Source organism: Phyllopteryx taeniolatus, chromosome 3 (genome assembly GCF_024500385.1).
Source record: "Phyllopteryx taeniolatus isolate TA_2022b chromosome 3, UOR_Ptae_1.2, whole genome shotgun sequence".
In the NCBI taxonomy this organism is placed as follows: domain Eukaryota; kingdom Metazoa; phylum Chordata; class Actinopteri; order Syngnathiformes; family Syngnathidae; genus Phyllopteryx; species Phyllopteryx taeniolatus.
In genome coordinates, this window is record NC_084504.1 from 29,341,217 (window position 1) to 29,360,434 (window position 19,218).

At 45.6% G+C, this 19,218-nt stretch overlaps 4 protein-coding genes across 4 annotated transcripts; 2 read left to right on the top strand and 2 right to left on the bottom strand.

The window, feature by feature from the left end:
• Positions 1–1,766: 1,766 nt before the first annotated feature.
• On the top strand, positions 1,767–3,320 carry si:ch211-191d15.2 (leucine-rich repeat and transmembrane domain-containing protein 1). Its single transcript, XM_061767138.1, has one exon. It carries the CDS (start codon positions 1,980–1,982, stop codon positions 3,318–3,320), a length of 1,341 nt encoding a protein of 446 aa, XP_061623122.1. The 5' UTR covers positions 1,767–1,979.
• A 488-nt stretch (positions 3,321–3,808) lies between these two features.
• Positions 3,809–5,925, bottom strand: iscua (iron-sulfur cluster assembly enzyme a). The gene is made up of 5 exons (XM_061768374.1): positions 5,753–5,925; positions 5,012–5,125; positions 4,803–4,913; positions 4,591–4,669; positions 3,809–4,191 (listed from the first exon to the last, which is right to left on the bottom strand). Exons 1-5 carry the CDS (start codon positions 5,840–5,842, stop codon positions 4,103–4,105), a joined length of 483 nt encoding a protein of 160 aa, XP_061624358.1. The 5' UTR covers positions 5,843–5,925; the 3' UTR covers positions 3,809–4,102.
• On the top strand, positions 5,888–16,025 carry sart3 (spliceosome associated factor 3, U4/U6 recycling protein). The gene is made up of 19 exons (XM_061768372.1): positions 5,888–6,226; positions 8,965–9,091; positions 9,189–9,293; positions 9,376–9,560; positions 9,895–10,000; positions 10,313–10,437; positions 10,535–10,690; positions 10,842–10,980; positions 11,061–11,168; positions 11,269–11,346; positions 11,425–11,483; positions 11,622–11,731; positions 11,816–11,928; positions 12,002–12,078; positions 12,167–12,338; positions 13,021–13,469; positions 14,743–14,895; positions 14,980–15,164; positions 15,236–16,025. The coding sequence occupies exons 1-19, from the start codon at positions 6,026–6,028 to the stop codon at positions 15,396–15,398; spliced, it is 2,811 nt and encodes a 936-aa protein (XP_061624356.1). The 5' UTR covers positions 5,888–6,025; the 3' UTR covers positions 15,399–16,025.
• Positions 16,026–16,357: 332 nt separating this feature from the next.
• On the bottom strand, positions 16,358–18,985 carry ficd (FIC domain protein adenylyltransferase). The gene is made up of 3 exons (XM_061768373.1): positions 18,853–18,985; positions 18,411–18,776; positions 16,358–17,727 (listed from the first exon to the last, which is right to left on the bottom strand). Exons 2-3 carry the CDS (start codon positions 18,679–18,681, stop codon positions 16,646–16,648), a joined length of 1,353 nt encoding a protein of 450 aa, XP_061624357.1. The 5' UTR covers positions 18,682–18,776; positions 18,853–18,985; the 3' UTR covers positions 16,358–16,645.
• Between the last annotated feature and the right edge of the window lie 233 nt (positions 18,986–19,218).

The window sequence follows — 19,218 nt, forward strand, 5'->3', positions numbered from 1 at the left end:
ATTGCTTTTTTTGTACCAACAGTATTGACCAATGGACCATGGCGTTGTTCCAGTAGTGCCAATATATTTGTCAATATATGAGTGTTGAGCTTAGGAAGATTCTTGGACTATTTATCTGATTTGATACAAACTCAAGATCATCATTTAAGTTCATCTTTTTTTGACAGAAAAAAAATAATTGTTGAAATTTTTGCAGATTTATTAAAATCGAAAAACTGAACTATCACACAGCCATAAGTATTCAGACCCTTTCCTGTGACACTCATATATTTAACTCGGGTGCTGTCCATTTTTCCGATCACTGTGGCTGAGCTCCAGAGATGCAGTCGGGAGATGGGAGAAAGTTCTAGAAAGTCAACCATCACTGCAGACCTCCACCAGTCGGGGCTTTATGGCAGAGTGGCCCGACGGAAGCCTCTCCTCAGTGCAAGACACATGAAAGCCCGCATGGAGTTTGCTAAAAAAATAAAATTTTAAAAACACCTGAAGAACTCCAAGATGGTGAGAAATAAGATTTTATGGTCTGATGAGACCAAGACAGAAATTGTTGGCCTTAATTCTAAGCGGCATGTGTGGAGAAAACCAGGCACTGTGCATCACCGGTCCAATACGGTCCCAACAGTGAAGCACGGTGGTGGCAGCATCACGCTGTGGGGGTGTTTTTCACCTGCAGGGACAGGACGACTGGTTGCAATCAAAGGAAAGATGAATGCGGCCAGGTCTATCCTAGACAAAAACCTTCTCCAGAGTGCTCAGGATCTCAGACTGGGCTGAAGGTTCACCTTCAAACAAGACAATGACCCTAAGCACACAGCTAAAATACCAAAGGAGTGGCTTCAGAACAACTCCATGACTGTTCTTGAATGGCCCAGCCAGAGCCCTGACTTAAACCCAATTGAGCATCTCTGGAGAGACCTGAAAATGGCTGTCCACCAACGTTCACCATCCAACCTGACAGAACTGCAAGGCGCAATGGCAGAGGATCCCCAAATCCAGGTGTGAAAAACTTGTTGCATCATTGCCAAAAAGACTCATGGCTTTATTAGCTCAAAAGGGTGCTACGACTAAATACTGAGCAAAGGGTCTGAATACTTATGGCTGTGTGATATTTCATTTTCTTTTTTTAATAAATCTGCAAAAACTTCAACAATTCAATTTTTTTCTGACAATATGGGGTGCGGTGTGTCCATTAATGAGGGAAAAAATGAACTTAAATGATTTTAGCAAATGGCTGCAATATAACAAAGAGTGAAAAATTTAAGGGGGTCTGAATACTTTCCGTACCCACTGATAGGTGTGAATGTGAACGCTTGCGTCTTATACTACAGGCTCTGCGAATGGCTGCAGTGCACACGTAACTGCTGGTGGGACCTGAGAGTGGAGTGTAAAACAAAAAAACTCCTTAATTGTTGGGTCAAAAAGACAATCGCGAGCTAATGACACAGCTCAAATATCAAATATGATGAGGAGAGAAAAAGAAAGCAGTGAAGTGGAATCCGAAAGCTGAGTCATGACTGAGTGATTGACGAGGGTCACGTTCCCACCACTTTTGTCAATCAGGTGCTAAATAATTGGAGGAAAAAGGAACTGCCCTCGTACGTTCACCGGCATCACCAGATGGTCGGAGGTCAACCGGTTTGCAATTTGGATGGCTCTCTCAAGCATGGAGACGTGTGTTGTTTCTGCATTTGTTATTAGGAACCCCCACTTGTGCTGCAGAGAAGCTCTCACATGTTTGAAGCATCCGGAATGGGTAACACAGCACCTCAAAGAAGTGCCGTTAAACTTTGATGAGAGGGTCTTTAAAAGAAGCCACGAGGACACAAGCCTGTTCATCTTCTGGAAAGACACGAAGAAGGAATTGAAGAATGGGAAGAGAAGAACATGGCTAATAGACAATTAAATTAACTCCTTGTATTGTTCGCTTTATGTTAGTTTTCTGCTACTGTTATCTTCTTATTCCCCTGCAGTGAGTCACGATGTTGCTGTCCAGATGTGGTGTCCTTCTGGTCCTCTGCATGTGTCCACACGTCGGTATCGCTATGCCTCCGTGTCCCGTCGGCTGCTGCTGTCTTCGCCCGGGATTTTTAGTTCTGTGCGAGTCCTTGGGCCTCAGGCGGCTCCCTCGTTCAGTCCCCCTCGGCGCTGCCGTCCTGTCGGTGGCCAAAAACCGGCTGTGTAACGTGGACCACCTGCTCCGTCCCTTCGCCAGCCTGCAGGAGCTCAGCCTCAGTCACAACTTGCTGGGCCGCTTCCCACGAGGCCTCCCTCCCAGCCTGGAGGTCCTGTTTCTACAACACAACCGCATCGCCTACATTACCTTCGGCGCCGTGAGGAAACTGTGGAATCTGATTCGACTGGATCTGGAAGATAACCTCATCCGCGCCATCCAGCCGGGGGCGCTTCGAGGCCTGGAGAAGTTGCAGGTCCTCATGCTGAAGGGCAACAGGCTGAGCAGCATTCCTCCAAATCTGCCCCCCTCTTTGACCCACTTAGACCTCTCGGCTAACTGCATTTCGGCCCTGGGTCTGCCTTCTCTGTCCCCCTTGGTCAACTTGCACGTGCTCAAAATCAGCAGCAACCGCTTACGTTCGTTTTCGGACAGCATCTCCGGCAAGGTACCACATCTCCCATCCGCGGAGCTGACCGACTCCCTCTGGGTGTGCGACTGTGACATTTTGTATCTCTATCGCGGGACAGTCAGCAGCAGGTTCAGGATGACCAGCACGGACGTGGCGTGCGCCGAGCCAGACCATCTCGCGCACAGTCCGCTTCTAAACCTCTCAATCGCTACAATCTCCCCTAGTGTCCTCAAACCAGATGACAAGACAATTCAGCTGAAGACCTTGACGGCGAATCCTGCGGCGTCTCGGGTCCGACGTTTACTGCGGGAATGCTGGTCAACACAGCCAATGGCACGAGACACCACTGCTGGTGGACATCTTCCTCAAGCCACAGTCCCCAAGACTCAGTTCTTGGATGAGCACTTATCTTTGGACACTTTAACATATGAGGACTGTTTGTCCCAGAAGAGAACCCAAACTGTGACCGTACCCTATTCAACTGCAAGCCCTCGTGAGGAAAAAAAGTGCAAAGACAACACCACCACATGCTACTCTCAGATGATTACAACCCATCCTACAGAGACGCAATCCTTGTCCACCTCCAACCTGCTTCGCTCAGAACTCAATTGGCTGCCGGCGGTCTTGTGTGTACTGTTGCTCCTCCTCACGGTGCTGCCGTTACTAGTGCTGAAAAAGCTTCTTCAGCGCCAACAGAGAGTGGCTCCACTTGACAGAGACGATTTTGGAGGACATTAGCACACAAGCGATGTCAAAACAAGCTACAGCCCTTTCAAATATCGCATTCATGCCTATATGTATTCTGTGATCGATACGTTTTCTCCTCAGGGTCACAAGTAACTGGATCTGATCTCAGATTAACAAATACTGTATTGGTAGGTTTCTATGGAAATGTTATCGACTAAAACTGTCCAGACCTTTGTTTTCTAGTACTTTGTAACGTGTCATATGTCTAACGTGCAACCACATTAGCGCTGTTGTTTTTACTTCCTATCGTGAAAAGATTTTCTTTTCCCAATCCAGTTATAAAGGTTAGAGGTCACATTAATGGTGGAAAAAGTTTTGAAATTAGTTCTTTTTTATTTTTTTATTTTAAAATATACTGGAATTTGAATAGGTGCTTGATCTTTTATATCTATTGGATGTTAACCTATATTTAAGCGCTTTATTTCTGTTCTTTATGGTGCTTCTTCGAGCTTGTTGGTAGCACAAAAGGAACAAGTGAATTATTGTGATATTGACCTTTAATTTCCAGTTGCAAAATCTCCATCATACAAGACCTATCGCAAATGTGAAGAGAATTGAGATACAGCAATATATTATTTTGATGCTAAGGTTACTATTCTAGCATCATAAATGCAAATATTTTATTGAGGAATAGGCTTGTTACATTATTAGCAGAGGAAAAACAAGAGGGAATGATCCATTATCTCTAAAGAATGCTTTTTGTACAGTCCTGTAACATACACGACACATCCCTGAGGTACACCGACCCATTGTGAATATTTAGCGATGGGAAATTAACTGCTGGCTTTGACACCTTGCTCCTCCTTGTTCTGTTTTACTCTGTAGTCCGACAGGGCTGCTCTTATGGCGTCTTCTGCAAGCACTGAAACACGAAAAAGAGAATAGGGAGAGACACCGCAAATCATTCTGAGTTAAGGACAAATGTGCTTTGTATTGGCTGTGACAAGAAGTACAGGATTGCTTATGTTTGAGGAACATTTGTAGTCAAGTGTTCTGAAATAGTCAGGACAGATCATGACATGCAAAAAGGAGACTTTTGTCCCTTTTGGCTAATGTCTCTCATCAAAGCTCTTTTCCAAAAAGTGGCTAAACCTGCATTATGCAGTATTGCATAATTCACCTCTTTTTTACATTCTAGCCTACTTTCTGACACTATAATGGTGGCCCCTACATTTCGTACATGGATGTCTGTCACGTTGCATCCACTTTCTGCTCTTTAAAAAAAAAATTAAAAATCTTTTCATGTATTGTTGCTGCTTACTGGAACAATGAAGCTTGACAGGTGGAAGGCAGAGTTCTTTTGCAATGTCTGTGTTCTTGATCCTCAAAGCTTCATCGATCTACAGGGGGGGGGGGGGGGGGGGGGGGGGGGGGGGGGGGGGGGGGGGGGGGGGGGGGGAGAAGAAAAAGAAAGCAACCTCAATCAATATAAGAAAGACTTTTTCAGAATTGTTTGATCCTTTGCAAACTCACCGACTTCCCTTTCACCCACTCAGTTGCCAGAGAGCTGGAAGCAATGGCTGATCCGCAGCCAAATGTCTTGAACTTGGCGTCCACAATCTTACCGTTTTCATCCACTTCAACCTTAGGATAAAACAAAGTACTTGATCTGCTTGACAAATTAAAAAAAAAAGAAAAGAAAAAAGCAGCAGTTACTGTCAGCTTTTGACCGCTTCCCTTACCTGGAGCTTCATGACGTCGCCACAGGCTGGTGCACCCACTAAACCAGTGCCCACATTCCTGGCGTTTTTATCCAAAGACCCCACATTTCTTGGGTTTTCGTAGTGGTCCACAACCTTCAATCGGACAGAAGTCAGTTTCACCTGTTTATCTCTCACGGCGCACGGTTTGGAAATCGTTATAACTCAACGGCACAGATGTTTGTTTAAGCCATGTTTGAAAAGCTGTTGGAACATTTATTCGATATCCAGCATAAGGTCCATGTACTAGTATGCTCATTGTCCTCACTAGTAAGACGACCGTGTCCTACTAGTAACCCCCCCACTCACTACGACTGCCAAATTTGACCTACTAGAATGAAATCAAATCAATCAATAAACTACTGTGCTGCACTGGTAGGAATGTGTCACGCTCTTGGAGCCTCCTGTAACCTACTAGTAGCACCAAATTGCCCACTAGTAACGAGTAGTTGTCCTACTAGTGTGCAAAAAATGTCAGTCAGTAATGGCAGGCAGTGATACGTACGTTAAAAACGTTGATAAGAGTCATTGTTAGTAGTAAGATAAAAAGCCCATGATGACATGGACTTTAGGCTGGACATCAAGGATATTGCTTAAATGCTAAAACAGCTGCACGGTTACTGGGCCAAACGGGCAGCACGCACATGAGCAGACGACTCGACGAATCCTATATAACTTCGTTGCAACAATTATAAAAGGTGTTAGGATGATCCATTTGATTACCTTCTTGTGATAGGAGCAGAGGATTTTTAGCTCCGGGCGCAGCAACCTTGTGTCGAACAACAACGCAGACTTTCGTAAGGCCATCGCCATGTTCACAAACCGACCACTTCCGGAAATGTACGAGCGAACACGAGCGCAGCCTGTTTGTTGATAAACACCGAAGGAGAACAGGAAGATGAGGTCGGGGCGCCCACTAGCGGCCAGAGGGTACTATTACAGCTCGTGACTGGAGGGGCTGTTTGGGCTTGTTACCAGGCAGAGAGCCTTTCCAACATGGCGGCGGCGAGCAACGCAGAGCCTACGCATTTGCAAGATATGGAAGAGGACGACGCGGCGGAGATGGACGAGCGGGGAATGGACTCGGAGAGCGACGGCGAGGAGGGCATGGGAGTGGACAATTCGGACGACGAAGAGGACGACACATCAGAAGACGAGAAGGAAAATGAAGCCGAAATCCAGCGACTGGAAGAGCAGGTAACTCTCACTGACGTTAGCCGAGTAGCTAAAGGCGAATGAATGAGTGCGAAACAGTCGCCGTCAACTCCGCGAGCGAGATCTTGCCGCGTTATTTGTCTTCGCGTTGGATTAGAAGAAACAATTGCTGTCTGAAATGGTCGAAATCGGATCTTTGCGAGGTTATTGTCGTGACGCTGACGCTAGCTCACGCGCGTTTTGATGCGTGACGTCACAGTCTTCAAGTAATAAGAATACGAAAAAAAACGTAATACAGTACGAATCTAATGACTAAATGATTAAGTCGTACTAAATGTACAATTTCTAATACGTGGGTTAGTGTCCTTAAATGTTGTCGTAGCCACCTCCTCCCCACAACAAAGTTCATATTCCACTCTACATACACTCGTTCCACGCAAACTATTAAAAGAATAGAATGAAACACCTTTTATTACAATCCGAATTATCATGAAGTGGAAGTTGGGAGTTTTTAGTAAGGTAAACCTAAGCTGTGTATTCGAGGAGGAAAGGACACTGAGCATTTACATTATCTAGAGTACTGTTACATTTCTTTCTTGCATAAATTTAGCTGTCTTCCCTAACATTTCTCAATTAAATTGTACTTAATTTTTTCCCCCCATTTATCTCATTAGTTACTTGGTTAATTGAGTTATTGCAAATACTAAAATAAAAAATGTCAGTGAAATAATTTTTATTAAATGTTTGGTTAATTCAATCAATTTATTCTAAATAGAAAGCTATTTTACGTACACATTTTCGCTTTTTATGTCAGGCAGTAGCTAAATGAAAAATGGAGTGCGCTTATTTAGCGCTTTACCTTCACCATCAGAGTGCCCACAGTTTAAGTCCCGCTGCGGACAAATGGACAAAGACAACTGCTTGTTGGATAGATGTTAATCTGCTTTTTGGCTACTGCCGAGGGGCCCTTGAGCAGGGCACCTTCCCCATGCCCCCCAGCTCAAGAGCTGCAGCACTGTTTGTGTGCCTGCACGTGTGTGATCTGGTTATCTGTTTGGTGGGCAACCCAAAATATACAGTAGCGTGCGAGTTGAATTTCCACTTGAGGGCTTATGAGTACAGTGTTCCCTCGCCACTTCGCGCTTCACGTTTTGCGGTTTCAGTGCTTTGCAGGTTTTTCCAAAATATTCATCAAAAAAAAATTTTTTTTTTATCAGAAAATAAAAATGAAAAAATACAGCCATATTGCAGAAAGACGTTTTGTTTCATGTTGATGCGCGACAGAGAAGGTTTCCCTGCATGCCAAACAAAGAGATGAGTTGAGTCAGAGGCTTTGTACATGTCTGTACTGTACTGTACTGTACTGTACTGTACATGCCACGGGCACTCATACAAGGCGCGTGATTGGTTCCCGGCGCGACATCGACGGGAGTGGATTTATCCCGTGAGCTGATTGGCTTGCGCATCATCGCAGCCTCACCCAACATCTTCCTTTGTTGTATCTCGCCAGTCTCGTCCACGCTGTTGATCTGTTTATCTTAGTGTTGTGTTCGCGATCACCTTTTTTTGTTTAAGCGATAACCTTTTTGGATTAGTTAAGCCCTCACAGTGCCGCCTAAGCGCTGTCCAAGAGGAAGAAGACCATCAGCGAAAAAGTGAAACTTTTAGATATGATCAAAGAGGGCAGAAGTTATGCATCTGTGGCACGCCATTATGGCGTGAATGAATCTACAGTGCGGTACATCAAGGAAGAGGAAGCAAACATCCGCAAAACTGCTTCAATAACCTTCAATAAGGAAGCCAAATGTGTGGTAATTCCGCATAATAAGAGAATTGTGAAAATGGGAGCTGCATTGAAATTGTAGATTGCGGATTGCAGGGAAAAGACAGTGAGTTTGGTCACTAATATGATCAGGACAAAGGCCAAACCTCCGCCACCAACACAATCCTCTTTGCCTCTCTCAGAAGGCAATGTTGATGAATGTTAATTACTGTATAAGGTTTTATAATTAAAGATTTAAGTAAATACGTGTAATTTTATAATCTTTGTTTACATATTATAATCATTCTGGTACCCACATACATGAAAATTCCTTGGGGGGGGGGGAATCCTACTTTGTGTTTTTTAACCGCAAAAAACGAGGGATCAATGTATATAAAATAATTATTTTTGTTTACCTCATCTAAGAATGTGCCTGGCCCATCTATGTGTTTTCAAAATCAAATGTTGTCCTTGAGCACAAAAATTTGCCCACCCTTGAGAGAGAATACACTTGTGTCTCTAACAAAGATGGGCTCAACATTAAAAACGGTATTTAGACTTTGTACACAAGTAGCAACACATCATAGTCTATCACTAACACAGTAGTAAAGTCCATCCATCCATTTTCTACACTGCTTTTTTTTTTGTTGATAGTCACAGAGAGCTTGAGCTTGTACCAGCTGACTTTAGGCAAACGACGGACTCGTCAAGTGAATTTTATTTAAATAGCGCCAATTCACAGTGGAGGTTCTGCCAAAGCACTGAAGACATTTAGCAGGTCAAGAACCACACTGATCTGTAAGAAACCCACCATGAGCAAGCACTCTGATGGAAGAAAGGGTGTCGTATGTCAGTACCGTCGTGAACTGAGGAACCCTGTAGAATTACTAAAAAGACATGAAAGAAAGTAACCGTAAGTGTCTCACCATCACATTTGTAACCTCACTTCATCCCAAGCATTAGCTTGTCAAAAAGATGCAGATCCCACGTTTTAATTGCACTGTTGTGTGTTTTGTAGCTATCGATCAATGCCTTTGACTACAACTGCCATGTTGATCTCATCAAACTACTGAAGCATGAGGGAGAGCTTCTCCATCTGCGAAAGGCCAGGCAAAAGATGAGTGAGCTTTTTCCTCTCACAGAAGGTTGGTGTATATCCGCTGCAAGCCTCGGCTCAGAAAAACATTCGAGTGGATCTGTGTGAATTGTTTTAAGTGACCCCTCATCTGTGTAATCCCACAGAGATCTGGCTAGATTGGCTCAAGGATGAAATTCGCCTGACTGAAGAAGAACCCAACCGAGAAAAAGTTATGGAACTTTTTGAGAAGGCTATAAAAGACTACATTTGTGAGTGCAAACTGGCAAACCCAAGATTTGACATCTGTCTATTACACAATCCTGATATTCAGTGTCTTGCCATTCCACCCAGGCCCGGATATCTGGCTTGAATATGCCCAGTATTCTATTGGTGGCATGGGATCGCCAGGTGGCATCGAAAGGGTGAGATCCGTCTTCGAGAGAGCCATCACAGCTGTTGGGCTTCACATGACCAAGGGACAAATGGTGTGGGAAGCGTACAGAGAATTTGAGAATGCCATTCTGGCCACAGTACAGGTCAGTGTTGTCTTCGTTAGCGACACTTTAACAGATGTCTGATGTTCCCTCCCCTCTGTCGAGGTTCCTATTGCCCCGGGCGCTTCAGCTGCCCCCTGCTCCAGTGTGTTCAACTAACATGTGTATGTGTTCACTGTGATGGGTTAAATGCAGAGAACAAATTTCGTGTGCATGCATGCATGTTCATGACAATAAAAGATGATTCTTCTTCTTCTTCTTCTTCTTCTTTGCCTCATATCGGCGACATTTCTCTTTGTTAATGCATTTGGATTAGCTCATTTTCCGCATCGTCACTTGTTGTGTTGTTCCTCCTCTGCATTGGCTTTTCTTTCAGCCTCCTCCTGGCAAGATTCCCAGCCATGATGAGCAAGAGCTGCTGAACAAGCAGCTTCAGCGCATCCATACGCTGTTCCGCCGCCAGCTGGCCATCCCCTTAATGGGTAAGGATGCCGTGTCTCGCTCCAGATGGGGTGTTGTAAAATGAGCAGCAGTCTGGTGTGTGTGGGCTGGCCCCAGCCTGAAGAAATGTGCGTGACTCATGTTAAGAAATCGTTTTGGTTGGTGTCACAATCAATTTTGAATCGCTAGTAAGTGCAATCAAGCACACAGGAAAACCTTTTTTTTTTTTTATTTTTTTTTTTTATACTCACTTCGTGAAGGCAAAACTAACTGAAATCTCTTATTATTTTAATGAGACGTACATATGTGATTTATGTTTTATATACTAATAATGTCTTTTTTTCCCCCCTTAGACATGGAGGCAACTTATGCAGAGTATGAGGAATGGTCCGACCACGGGCCACGCGAGGAAGTCTTGCGTCAGTACAAAAATGCTTTGCAGCAGAGGGAGAAGTATAAGCCTTTTGAAGAGTCACTGGTAAGCAAGCAGCGATGAGCATTCAGACCTGATGTACCAGCTGGGTCACACGACTTTGAGCGCTGCTCTTCGGGTTTATTCGGTTGTCTCGTCGCAGCTGGTGGCAGAGACGCCTAAACTGGCCGAATACCAGGCCTACATCGACTTTGAAATGAAGGAGGGGGACCCGGCCCGGATTCAGATGACGTTTGAGCGGACTCTGGTCGAGAACTGCCTGGTGCCAGACATGTGGACCAAATATACCACGTATCTCGTGAGTACAGTCTTGAGAATCATATGCTCATCTGATAACATTTGTTTTGGGCAAATATTTCTATAATATTACCAGAATCTTATGTCGACCAAGTACATATAAGCAACGGGTAATAACAATATCCTATATATATATTCTTTGGCCTCTGCAGGACCGTCAACTGAAAATCAAAGATCTGGTTCTTTCCACCCACGATCGTGCTGTCAGAAACTGCCCGTGGACGATGGGTCTGTGGAAGAGCTATTTGCAAGCTGTAGAGAGGCACGGGGGCACTCATCAAACCATTTCAGGCAAACACTCGGACTTATTGGCGCACATTTTACACGTCCGGGAGAATGATTGCTGAACGAGGCCCCGGTGTTTCCCACAGATTTGTTTGAAAAAGCGCTGAACGCGGGGTTCATTCAAGCTACGGATTATGTGGAGATCTGGCAGGTTTACCTCGACTACCTGAGGAGACGTGTGGATTTCAGCCAAGGTGAGAGCCGCACCGGATGAGGTCGGTACTCGTCGTTTTGTGTTTGGAAAAGTTCTCATTCTTGTATCGCCCCGCTGCTGGCGGCCGCCCCACCCCACAGAGTCGAGTAAAGAGTTGGAGGAGCTACGAGGGTCATTCACCCGCTGTCTGGACTACATGAAACAAGATGTCGAAGAAAGTAGGTGCATTCTTATTCAGATGTTCTATTGGAGTTGAACATGCGTTTCCGTTCTGACTCATTGTGCCATGACACCAGGGTTTGGGGAAAGTGGAGACCCTTCCTGTAACATAATGCAGATCTGGGCAAGGATAGAGGTAAGAATTGTAACTGTGGCAGCTGTTTTGAATGGATAAGCCTCCTTTGTATTGGCCATTGCGTGTCAGTCCGCATCAGGTTTATACAAAAATTGTCCCCCCACCCCCACCCCCCTTTTTTTTGTGTGCTCCTCCCAGGCCCTGCATTGTAAAAACATGCAAAAAGCCAGAGAACTGTGGGACAGCATCATGACAAAAGGGAACGCCAAGTACGCCAACATGTGGCTGGAATACTATAACCTCGAAAGGTCTGTCAGCGCGTGTCATGTTAAAGGTGCAATGGCAAACAAACGTTACAGCACGGCCACTTATATTTCGTACTTTCTCTCCAGAGCTTACGGAGATTCTGTCCACTGTCGAAAAGCGCTTCACAGAGCAGTCCAGTGCACTTCCGACTACCCAGAACACGTGTGTGAAGTCCTGCTCACCTTTGAGAGAGTCGAAGGTGAGCTCCCCCACATATGATAGACTGATATGACAGTTGAGGAGATTTTTTTATGACATGTCCACGCATCCAGGCTCTTTGGAGGACTGGGATGTGGCAGTCCAGAAGACAGAGACGCGTCTGAACAGAGTTAATGAGCAACGGGCAAAGGTTTGGAGCACAGAGCAGCATTTGTTTTCAGCATGTTTGTCTTTGAGCAGCTTTTGACGCTCATGGCCATCTTCGGGCTGTCTGTTAGGTGGCCGAGAAAGAAGCCATCCAGGCTCTACGCGAGGAGGAACAATTTGAGCAGAGGCGGAAGGCCAAGGCAGACAAGAAGTCTCAGAAGAAAGTTCAGAAGGGCGGTCGATTTGGGGAGAAGAGGAAAGCAGAGCACGGGCTTGATCAAGATGAGTGGAACGACCATGCAGGTAAACACGCCCCTGTTGAAATAACAATTTAAAAAATTGATTTTCAGAGCATTTTTCCCCCAAAAATCATTTGATCTGCGACCTGTGCTATGGAACAGCTGTGATTAGCTGAAAAAAAAACAGTCTTGGGTGTTGCCACCGCTCACTCAAAACTAAGATAGACTCCAGCTCACCCATGACACTAATGAGGACACGCAGCATAGAAAATGGATGGATGCTGTGAAGCAAATAATAATACAAATAATTTTGACAATAAACTGGTTGCACAAGTCTAAAACAAATACGTTTTTAAGTGTCTTGTGCTTTAGGTAAAGCACAAGACACGTCTGCTGTTTTGGATGGGAGTCCTTGGCACATGCTGACTTTGACAACATTCCTTGCAAAAGCATTCCAAATGTGGCAGATTGGGGAGATATCTCCTGTGCACCTAACATACACCCAACATATTGCCAGTTGCATTTAGGGTTGCGCTCTTCCAAAAGTTAGTCATTTTCTTCCTGTCATGCAGCGAGTGGAAATTCCGCTTTTTAGCAGACGTCTGAAGGTTTTAGGCCGTAGCTGATTGGTCAGTGAATGATTTATTGTTGTCTTGGAAATCCAATTATTTATACATAGGTGTGTTCACGGCTATCCATTTCTCAGGAAAAACTTTGACATAACCGGTTTCCCCTGTCGTTGATAGAACAAGCTCCTAAGCGACACAAAGGAAATGGTGAGCAAAGCAAAGAGGAGCACATGGAGACTGAGATGGGACTCTATGGGAAGAAGGCGCCTCCCGGCTATAAAAGTTCTGCGCCTGGATTCAACAAAGTCCAGCAGGCCAGTGCCCAGAAGCAAAGCGATGATAAAACTGAGCTTCGGAACAATGAAAACAGTGTGTTCGTTAGCAACCTGTCGTACACCCTGGAGGAGCCTGAGGCCAGAATCCGGACATTCTTTGAGACGTGTGGACGCGTCAACCAGATTCGCCTCGTCTCCAGCAACAAAGGGACCTTCAAGGGCTTTGGCTATGTGCAGTTTGAAAGCTCTGAGTCTGTCACGGAAGCCCTCAAACTCGACAGACGGGAAGTGGAGGGCAGGCCTATGTATGTGTCACCGTGTGTAGACAAGAACAAGAATCCAGACTTTAAGGTAAATATGAAATACTGTACAGTGAACCCCTCTTTATTGCACAGGATACGTTCTAACCACCATTCCTCTCACTCATACAGCATGCTATACCTGCACGTTACACATCTAATAGTGTCTTCATAATCACAGACCCCCACCCCCGTTTTTGTTTTTTTTTGGGGGGGGAGGGGGGGGGTTGTTTCATTTTTGACATTTTTCCACATGGGGTAAACATGGACAGTGGCCAAATGGTTCCGGGCGGCGCAAATATGCTTTTTATTGCCTCGGGGCAGAAATGTTTGTCGTCGACTTCTGTCTGATCAGACAACGAGACAAAACTGGTCTTTCACGATTGCACCATGTCAGACTACTGCCATAAAATCTTGCCGTATCTCGGTCAGACAGTGGCAACACTGCACGACATGTATTCTGATACCAGCGTATCCCGTCTTTTACTATCACTGGGCTTTATCTTGTCAAATCAAACACTGTTGGGGAGGCGCAATCTTGAGCCGCAAACGGATACAACTGTTACCATAGCGACAATTTGTTGTCAAACAATGAATGGCCGCAGGAATGTTGGGGGGAAAAAGAACAAAAAGAGGAAAACTCTGAGGAAGTGAAAAGAACACTCATGCTGGCACAGTTCTCCAAATATGTGTCAACGCATGCTTGCTTCAAACTGTTCCTTTGTCACTCCCAGTTGAAGTTAACGGGCCAAAATTAGAAATTAGCAGAGATGTTTTCCCAAATTTTAAACCTTCAATAATCTGCTACTTTAACACACTTGGAGCAGCAACACATACAAACAGACCAAACAACAATACCCGCTGGCATATATTCTCTCTGCACTGTGGGAACAACTATTACTGCTGCTTAGTAGGGGACCTTCTCTGCCTCTTCTTGCTCTTAATGACACTGCATCTATAGCCAGATGAGCCCAGTGCTGCTCGACATGTTGTGGTACACCGTGGTACTGCAACAAAGGTGCGCAGCTCTAAAATTCACTTGTGCTCTTAATGTGTGAGGAGCGTGGTTCTCGACCATAAGTGCCTGGAGACAACTTCTGTTGTCTGAGTTTGCACTGCATAAATAAAATTGAATGAAACTGAATTAAATAAAAAAAATCAGACTTGCCCTACTATATACTTTAAAGAAACAAACACGAACGATCACTTACAAATCTGTTATATTGGGGACAAAAAAAGATGAACCCCTATTATAACGGGGGAACGCTGTTTATGTAAAATGTCTTTTGGTCAGTGGCGTCTAAGTGAGTACTCCACATCTTTAGGTGTTCAAGTACAACACAACTATGGAGAAACACAAAATCTTCATCTCCGGGCTGCCGTTTTCCTGCACCAAGGAGCAATTGGAAGAAATAAGCAAGCGTCACGGCACCATTAAAGAAGTTCGTCTTGTTACGTTTCGCTCAGGAAAACCCAAGGTGAGACAGTAGGTGCCATACACTGAAAATATGAAATGATGAAGACAGCTGATGTTTTACCCTTGTAAACGTGGGCTTCTGCAGGGGTTGGCATATGTTGAGTTTGCAGATGAAGCGCAAGCTTCTCAGGCCGTCTTGAAAATGGACGGCATGGACGTAGAAGGGAACAAAATCTCTGTTGCTATAAGCAACCCTCCTCGCAGAAACACAAGCAAGCTCGGTCCCAGTCAGCCCACCGCAAACCTGACGCCTCACCAGTTCCACGGCGCGTAAGTGTACCGATCGGCCTTTGAAATCCTCTCTGTAAGTGATTTCATCACAAAACATTTTTTCCCCCCAGGAGAGGAAGAGGACGCACACAGGTGTCATTGCTCCCTCGCTCTTTGAATCGCCAAAGCGGGCCCGCAAGACAAGTGGAGAATGGGTCTGCATCTGAGGAAGGTGCCGGAGATGCGAAGCCTTTGTCCAACGCAGACTTTGCTAAGATGCTTCTGAAGAAGTGAAAGGAATGCCTGCTGGCTTCACACTGAAAGCCACCACGTGAATCTTTCAAAAGAAGTCTTTTGTGACTTTTGACTTTCTGCAAACGTCAGCCTTCTCGTCATTGTTCGCGCGAGATTGCCTTAACTGCAGAGCTGCTGCCCTCCACCGGCCCCTTTCAACCAAGACCACCTTTGACCCTGGTCATTTTTACTTTTCCTTCTCTGGCTGTGTTTAAACGTTGCTGTCGGGTTTTATTAAATAACTGTAAAGTACATGTGTGTAAATATGTTTGAAATGTTCTTGACATTTTCCCAACATTTGACATTTTCCTTTTATTTCAGTGGGACATTGGACTGACAACCCTGTGTTAAGAAGTGTGTAGAATAATGTGTGTGTTTACACATACAAAATCAATACATACCTATCAGCTGTCTGTTAACAGAATTATGCTAAAATATTTTCGTTAAGACTTTATGGCTCTTAAGACCACCATTTCAACAGTTAAATGTATGAACCGATCCAACAGTCTCTTTTGAGAAATTTAAATGTGATCCCCTTATGTCAGGCAATTTTTTTGGTTTTGATTTAAAATGTCAATTTAAGACTGAGGCATAATAAATTAACCGGCTGGGGCTGACTTTCTTCAAGCACTCACATTTAGTTTCATATCTATGCAATTTTGCTTGCGTGATCAGTTAAGAGTACATTTGTGTAAGGTCATCTTATATGAAAAATATAGTCAACTAAATGACACACTATGGAATACAAGCTATATAGATTGTTCACCAGTGGCCTATTAAATACATATTCTGTTCATCATGTGGTGTGAATGAACATTTTATATGCACTAAATACAATGATAGTGTTTTTAAGTTAATATAACAACTAAATGGCTGGTTTGTTAATGTACTACCTGTGTTTTGAAGGCAAAAATAAAGATATCAACCTAACCAACGTGTAATTTAAACTTGAGACATGCTGAGATTTGACATCACTTTTATTTGCAGAAAATAAATACTCAAATGATGAAAGTGCTATCCCATTTCTAACTAAAGGTCCCACAAGGCATAGATTGAAGCTTCTCAAGTGAGGTGATAGTCCTACAAGTCCCAACTTCTGACGTGTCCTCCCATGAAATTTAAACCTCTTTTAAAGTTCCCACACAAAATACATTTCACCAGGTTAAAGACAAAGCCAGGCGAAGCTGATGGATATACAACCCCTTCGGGTAAAAAGTAGGCCTGACAGATGCTCTCCAATCACCAAATCAGTTGTGAGCTGGGATGGTGTGTTTGCAGTCAGGACAGGCTTGCTCCTGCCTCGACCCCGGGAGCCCCACAGAATGCTCAGTGGTGGAGATCAACAAGGTGTCCAGCGTAATCTCGGTGCATTTGGCAATGAAACGGATGAAGGGGCGCACGTCGCCCTCGTTGGCCGTGTCCAGAGCTGCGTAGTACTCGGCCCTTTGCTCTTTGCGAATGGTGATGGGCGGGTATCGCGCTTGCATGAGCACAAGGTTCATCAACAGCCGCGACGTGCGTCCGTTGCCGTCCACGAACGGGTGCACGTACACCAGTTTGTAGTGAGCGAGAGCGGCATACTCGACCGGGTGCAGCTGCAAGGCCTCGTCGGAGTTGAGCCACTGAACCAGCTCCTGCATGTGCCGCTGCAGGTCCTGAGGGTGCGGCGGGATGTGATGGCCTACAAACACTTGGTTGGTGCGCAAGCGGCCCCCCTCCACCGGGTCCACGTAGCCCAGCACTCGTCTGTGGATCTCCAGGATGTCACCGACACTGATGGTTCCCGTCCTGGACAGCAGCGTGGTGTTGATGTACTTCATGGCTGCGTCCACACCGATGGCCTCATTCTGCTCCTGCAAGCTCTTGCCGGGGACGGCGTAGCGCGTCTCCAAGATGTGACGGATCTCCGATAAAGTGAGAGTGCTGCCTTCTATAGCTACTGTGTGGTAGATGTGGTGGTAGTAAGTCTCCTCCATCACCCGACGTAGCGCAGAGTTGCCTTTAGGAATGGACATGAGTTTGCGCACCTTGCTGTCAATGATGCCGAAGTGACGCTGGTCAATCTCCTCCACCAAGGGCAGGGTGCGGTCTCGACTCATCAGGGCCCTCTCATTACAAGGCGAGATGGCCAAAGCCTTAGTGTACAGGTGGTCCGCCTGCACCACGTCCTTCTCCTCCTCCAAAATAGTCCCCAGCTCGGTCAGGGCATCCACGTAGTCTGGATTCAGACTGAGCGCATGCACCAGCAGCTTGTGGGCTTTCTCCGTCTTGCCGTGTTTCTTCATCTCCTGAGCCTGCTGCAGCGCCGCTCTGGCCTCAAAAATCATTTCTATGAGACAGAATGGATGTCAGAAAAAAAAAAAAAACACTCCAGCTATATAGACTTTCTATACCGCTTGTCTTCATTAGGGTTAGCAGTGGAGCTGGAACCGATAGCGACTCACTTCAGTTTGCGGTGGGGTACAGCCTGCTAACAATCGCACCCATGAACAATTTAGTCTCCAATTAACCTAAGACGCATGTTTCTAGGATCTGGGACAATGCCAGAGGACTCCGCATGAAAGCATGAGAACATGCAAACTCTTGAGTCTCAAATCCCGGAACTGTTGGGCAGACGTGCTAACCACTTGGCTCACATGCAGCCGATATGTCATTAAAACCTGATTAAATTAATACTACCAGTCATATTGAGCATGTGATTTTTGATACAGTTTTTGTATTTGATCATATTACTTGTGTTCTGATTCCTACCAAAGCGCTGGAGAGATCAGGTGTCCTTGCAAAAAGATTTATTCACTATAAATGACATATCCTTAACCATCTATGCCATCGACGTATAGTGACAGGTCAATGAGAAAAATGAAATGCTCCCTTTCGTTCACTCGCTGGCAGAAGGTACTCACTAGCGTACAGTTGCACATTTGTGTGGTGTTGCCTGAGAGCTTTTCTAATTTCAAATATGTGCCGTAACTCAGCGAAGACTGGGACAATCTTCAGAACACTTTCAGGTACCTTTGCTGGGCTTGGCCCTCAGAGGAAGCAGGTCGAGGGCCGTGAGGGGCGCAGTGAGGCCGGTGGTCTGCACAGCTGGGGGCTGCTGGGAGCTCCCCCGCAGCTGACAGCGGAGCCGCGCGATGGCGTTCGGGGAGCCCCGGCACTGGTCCTCCACCCCGACCAGGGGCGTCAGCAGGGCCACCAGAGAGCCCAGGAAGACGCAGAGAAGCGGGCCCCATCCTCCGAGGAGACGGTCGCTAGCGTATCGCCACGCAGTCACCGCCGCCATGACGACTCCGGGTTGACTCCTCCATTCTCGAGCTCCACACGCCACTCTTTCTACGTGTACCCCGGCCAGGGGAGCAGCGGGGCGGATGCCACAGGCTGGAAGGGGAGCGCCAACAACACGTCAACGTTTAGTCAAAACCGACTCAAACAGCGGTTACTTATCCAGTCTTACGTTAACTCGCTTTTTGACGAGAAATATGCAGCGATGAAAGGCTAAAACTTTCGCCCACCAGCTGTTGTTTAACACGCCGCTGAGATACAAAACATAACACATCGTCGGCGTTTTTCGTCTCGACCTGCAAACATACTGCGAAAGCATTGGCCAGGCTAGAATAGAACAACGACGTTGATTGGTTCAAAATCCAGCACCTTACGAAGTCGTAGTCGTCTCTGATTGGATGATTCCTTTCAAAAGGATTAACTTTGCCCTATATTTTGTCTGTCAGGCATCCTATCCCAAGTCCAATGTACAGTGGCAGCCGGTTTACGTTAAAATGCGGTCAATATATATTATTATTGAGCAAACTAAACCACATCG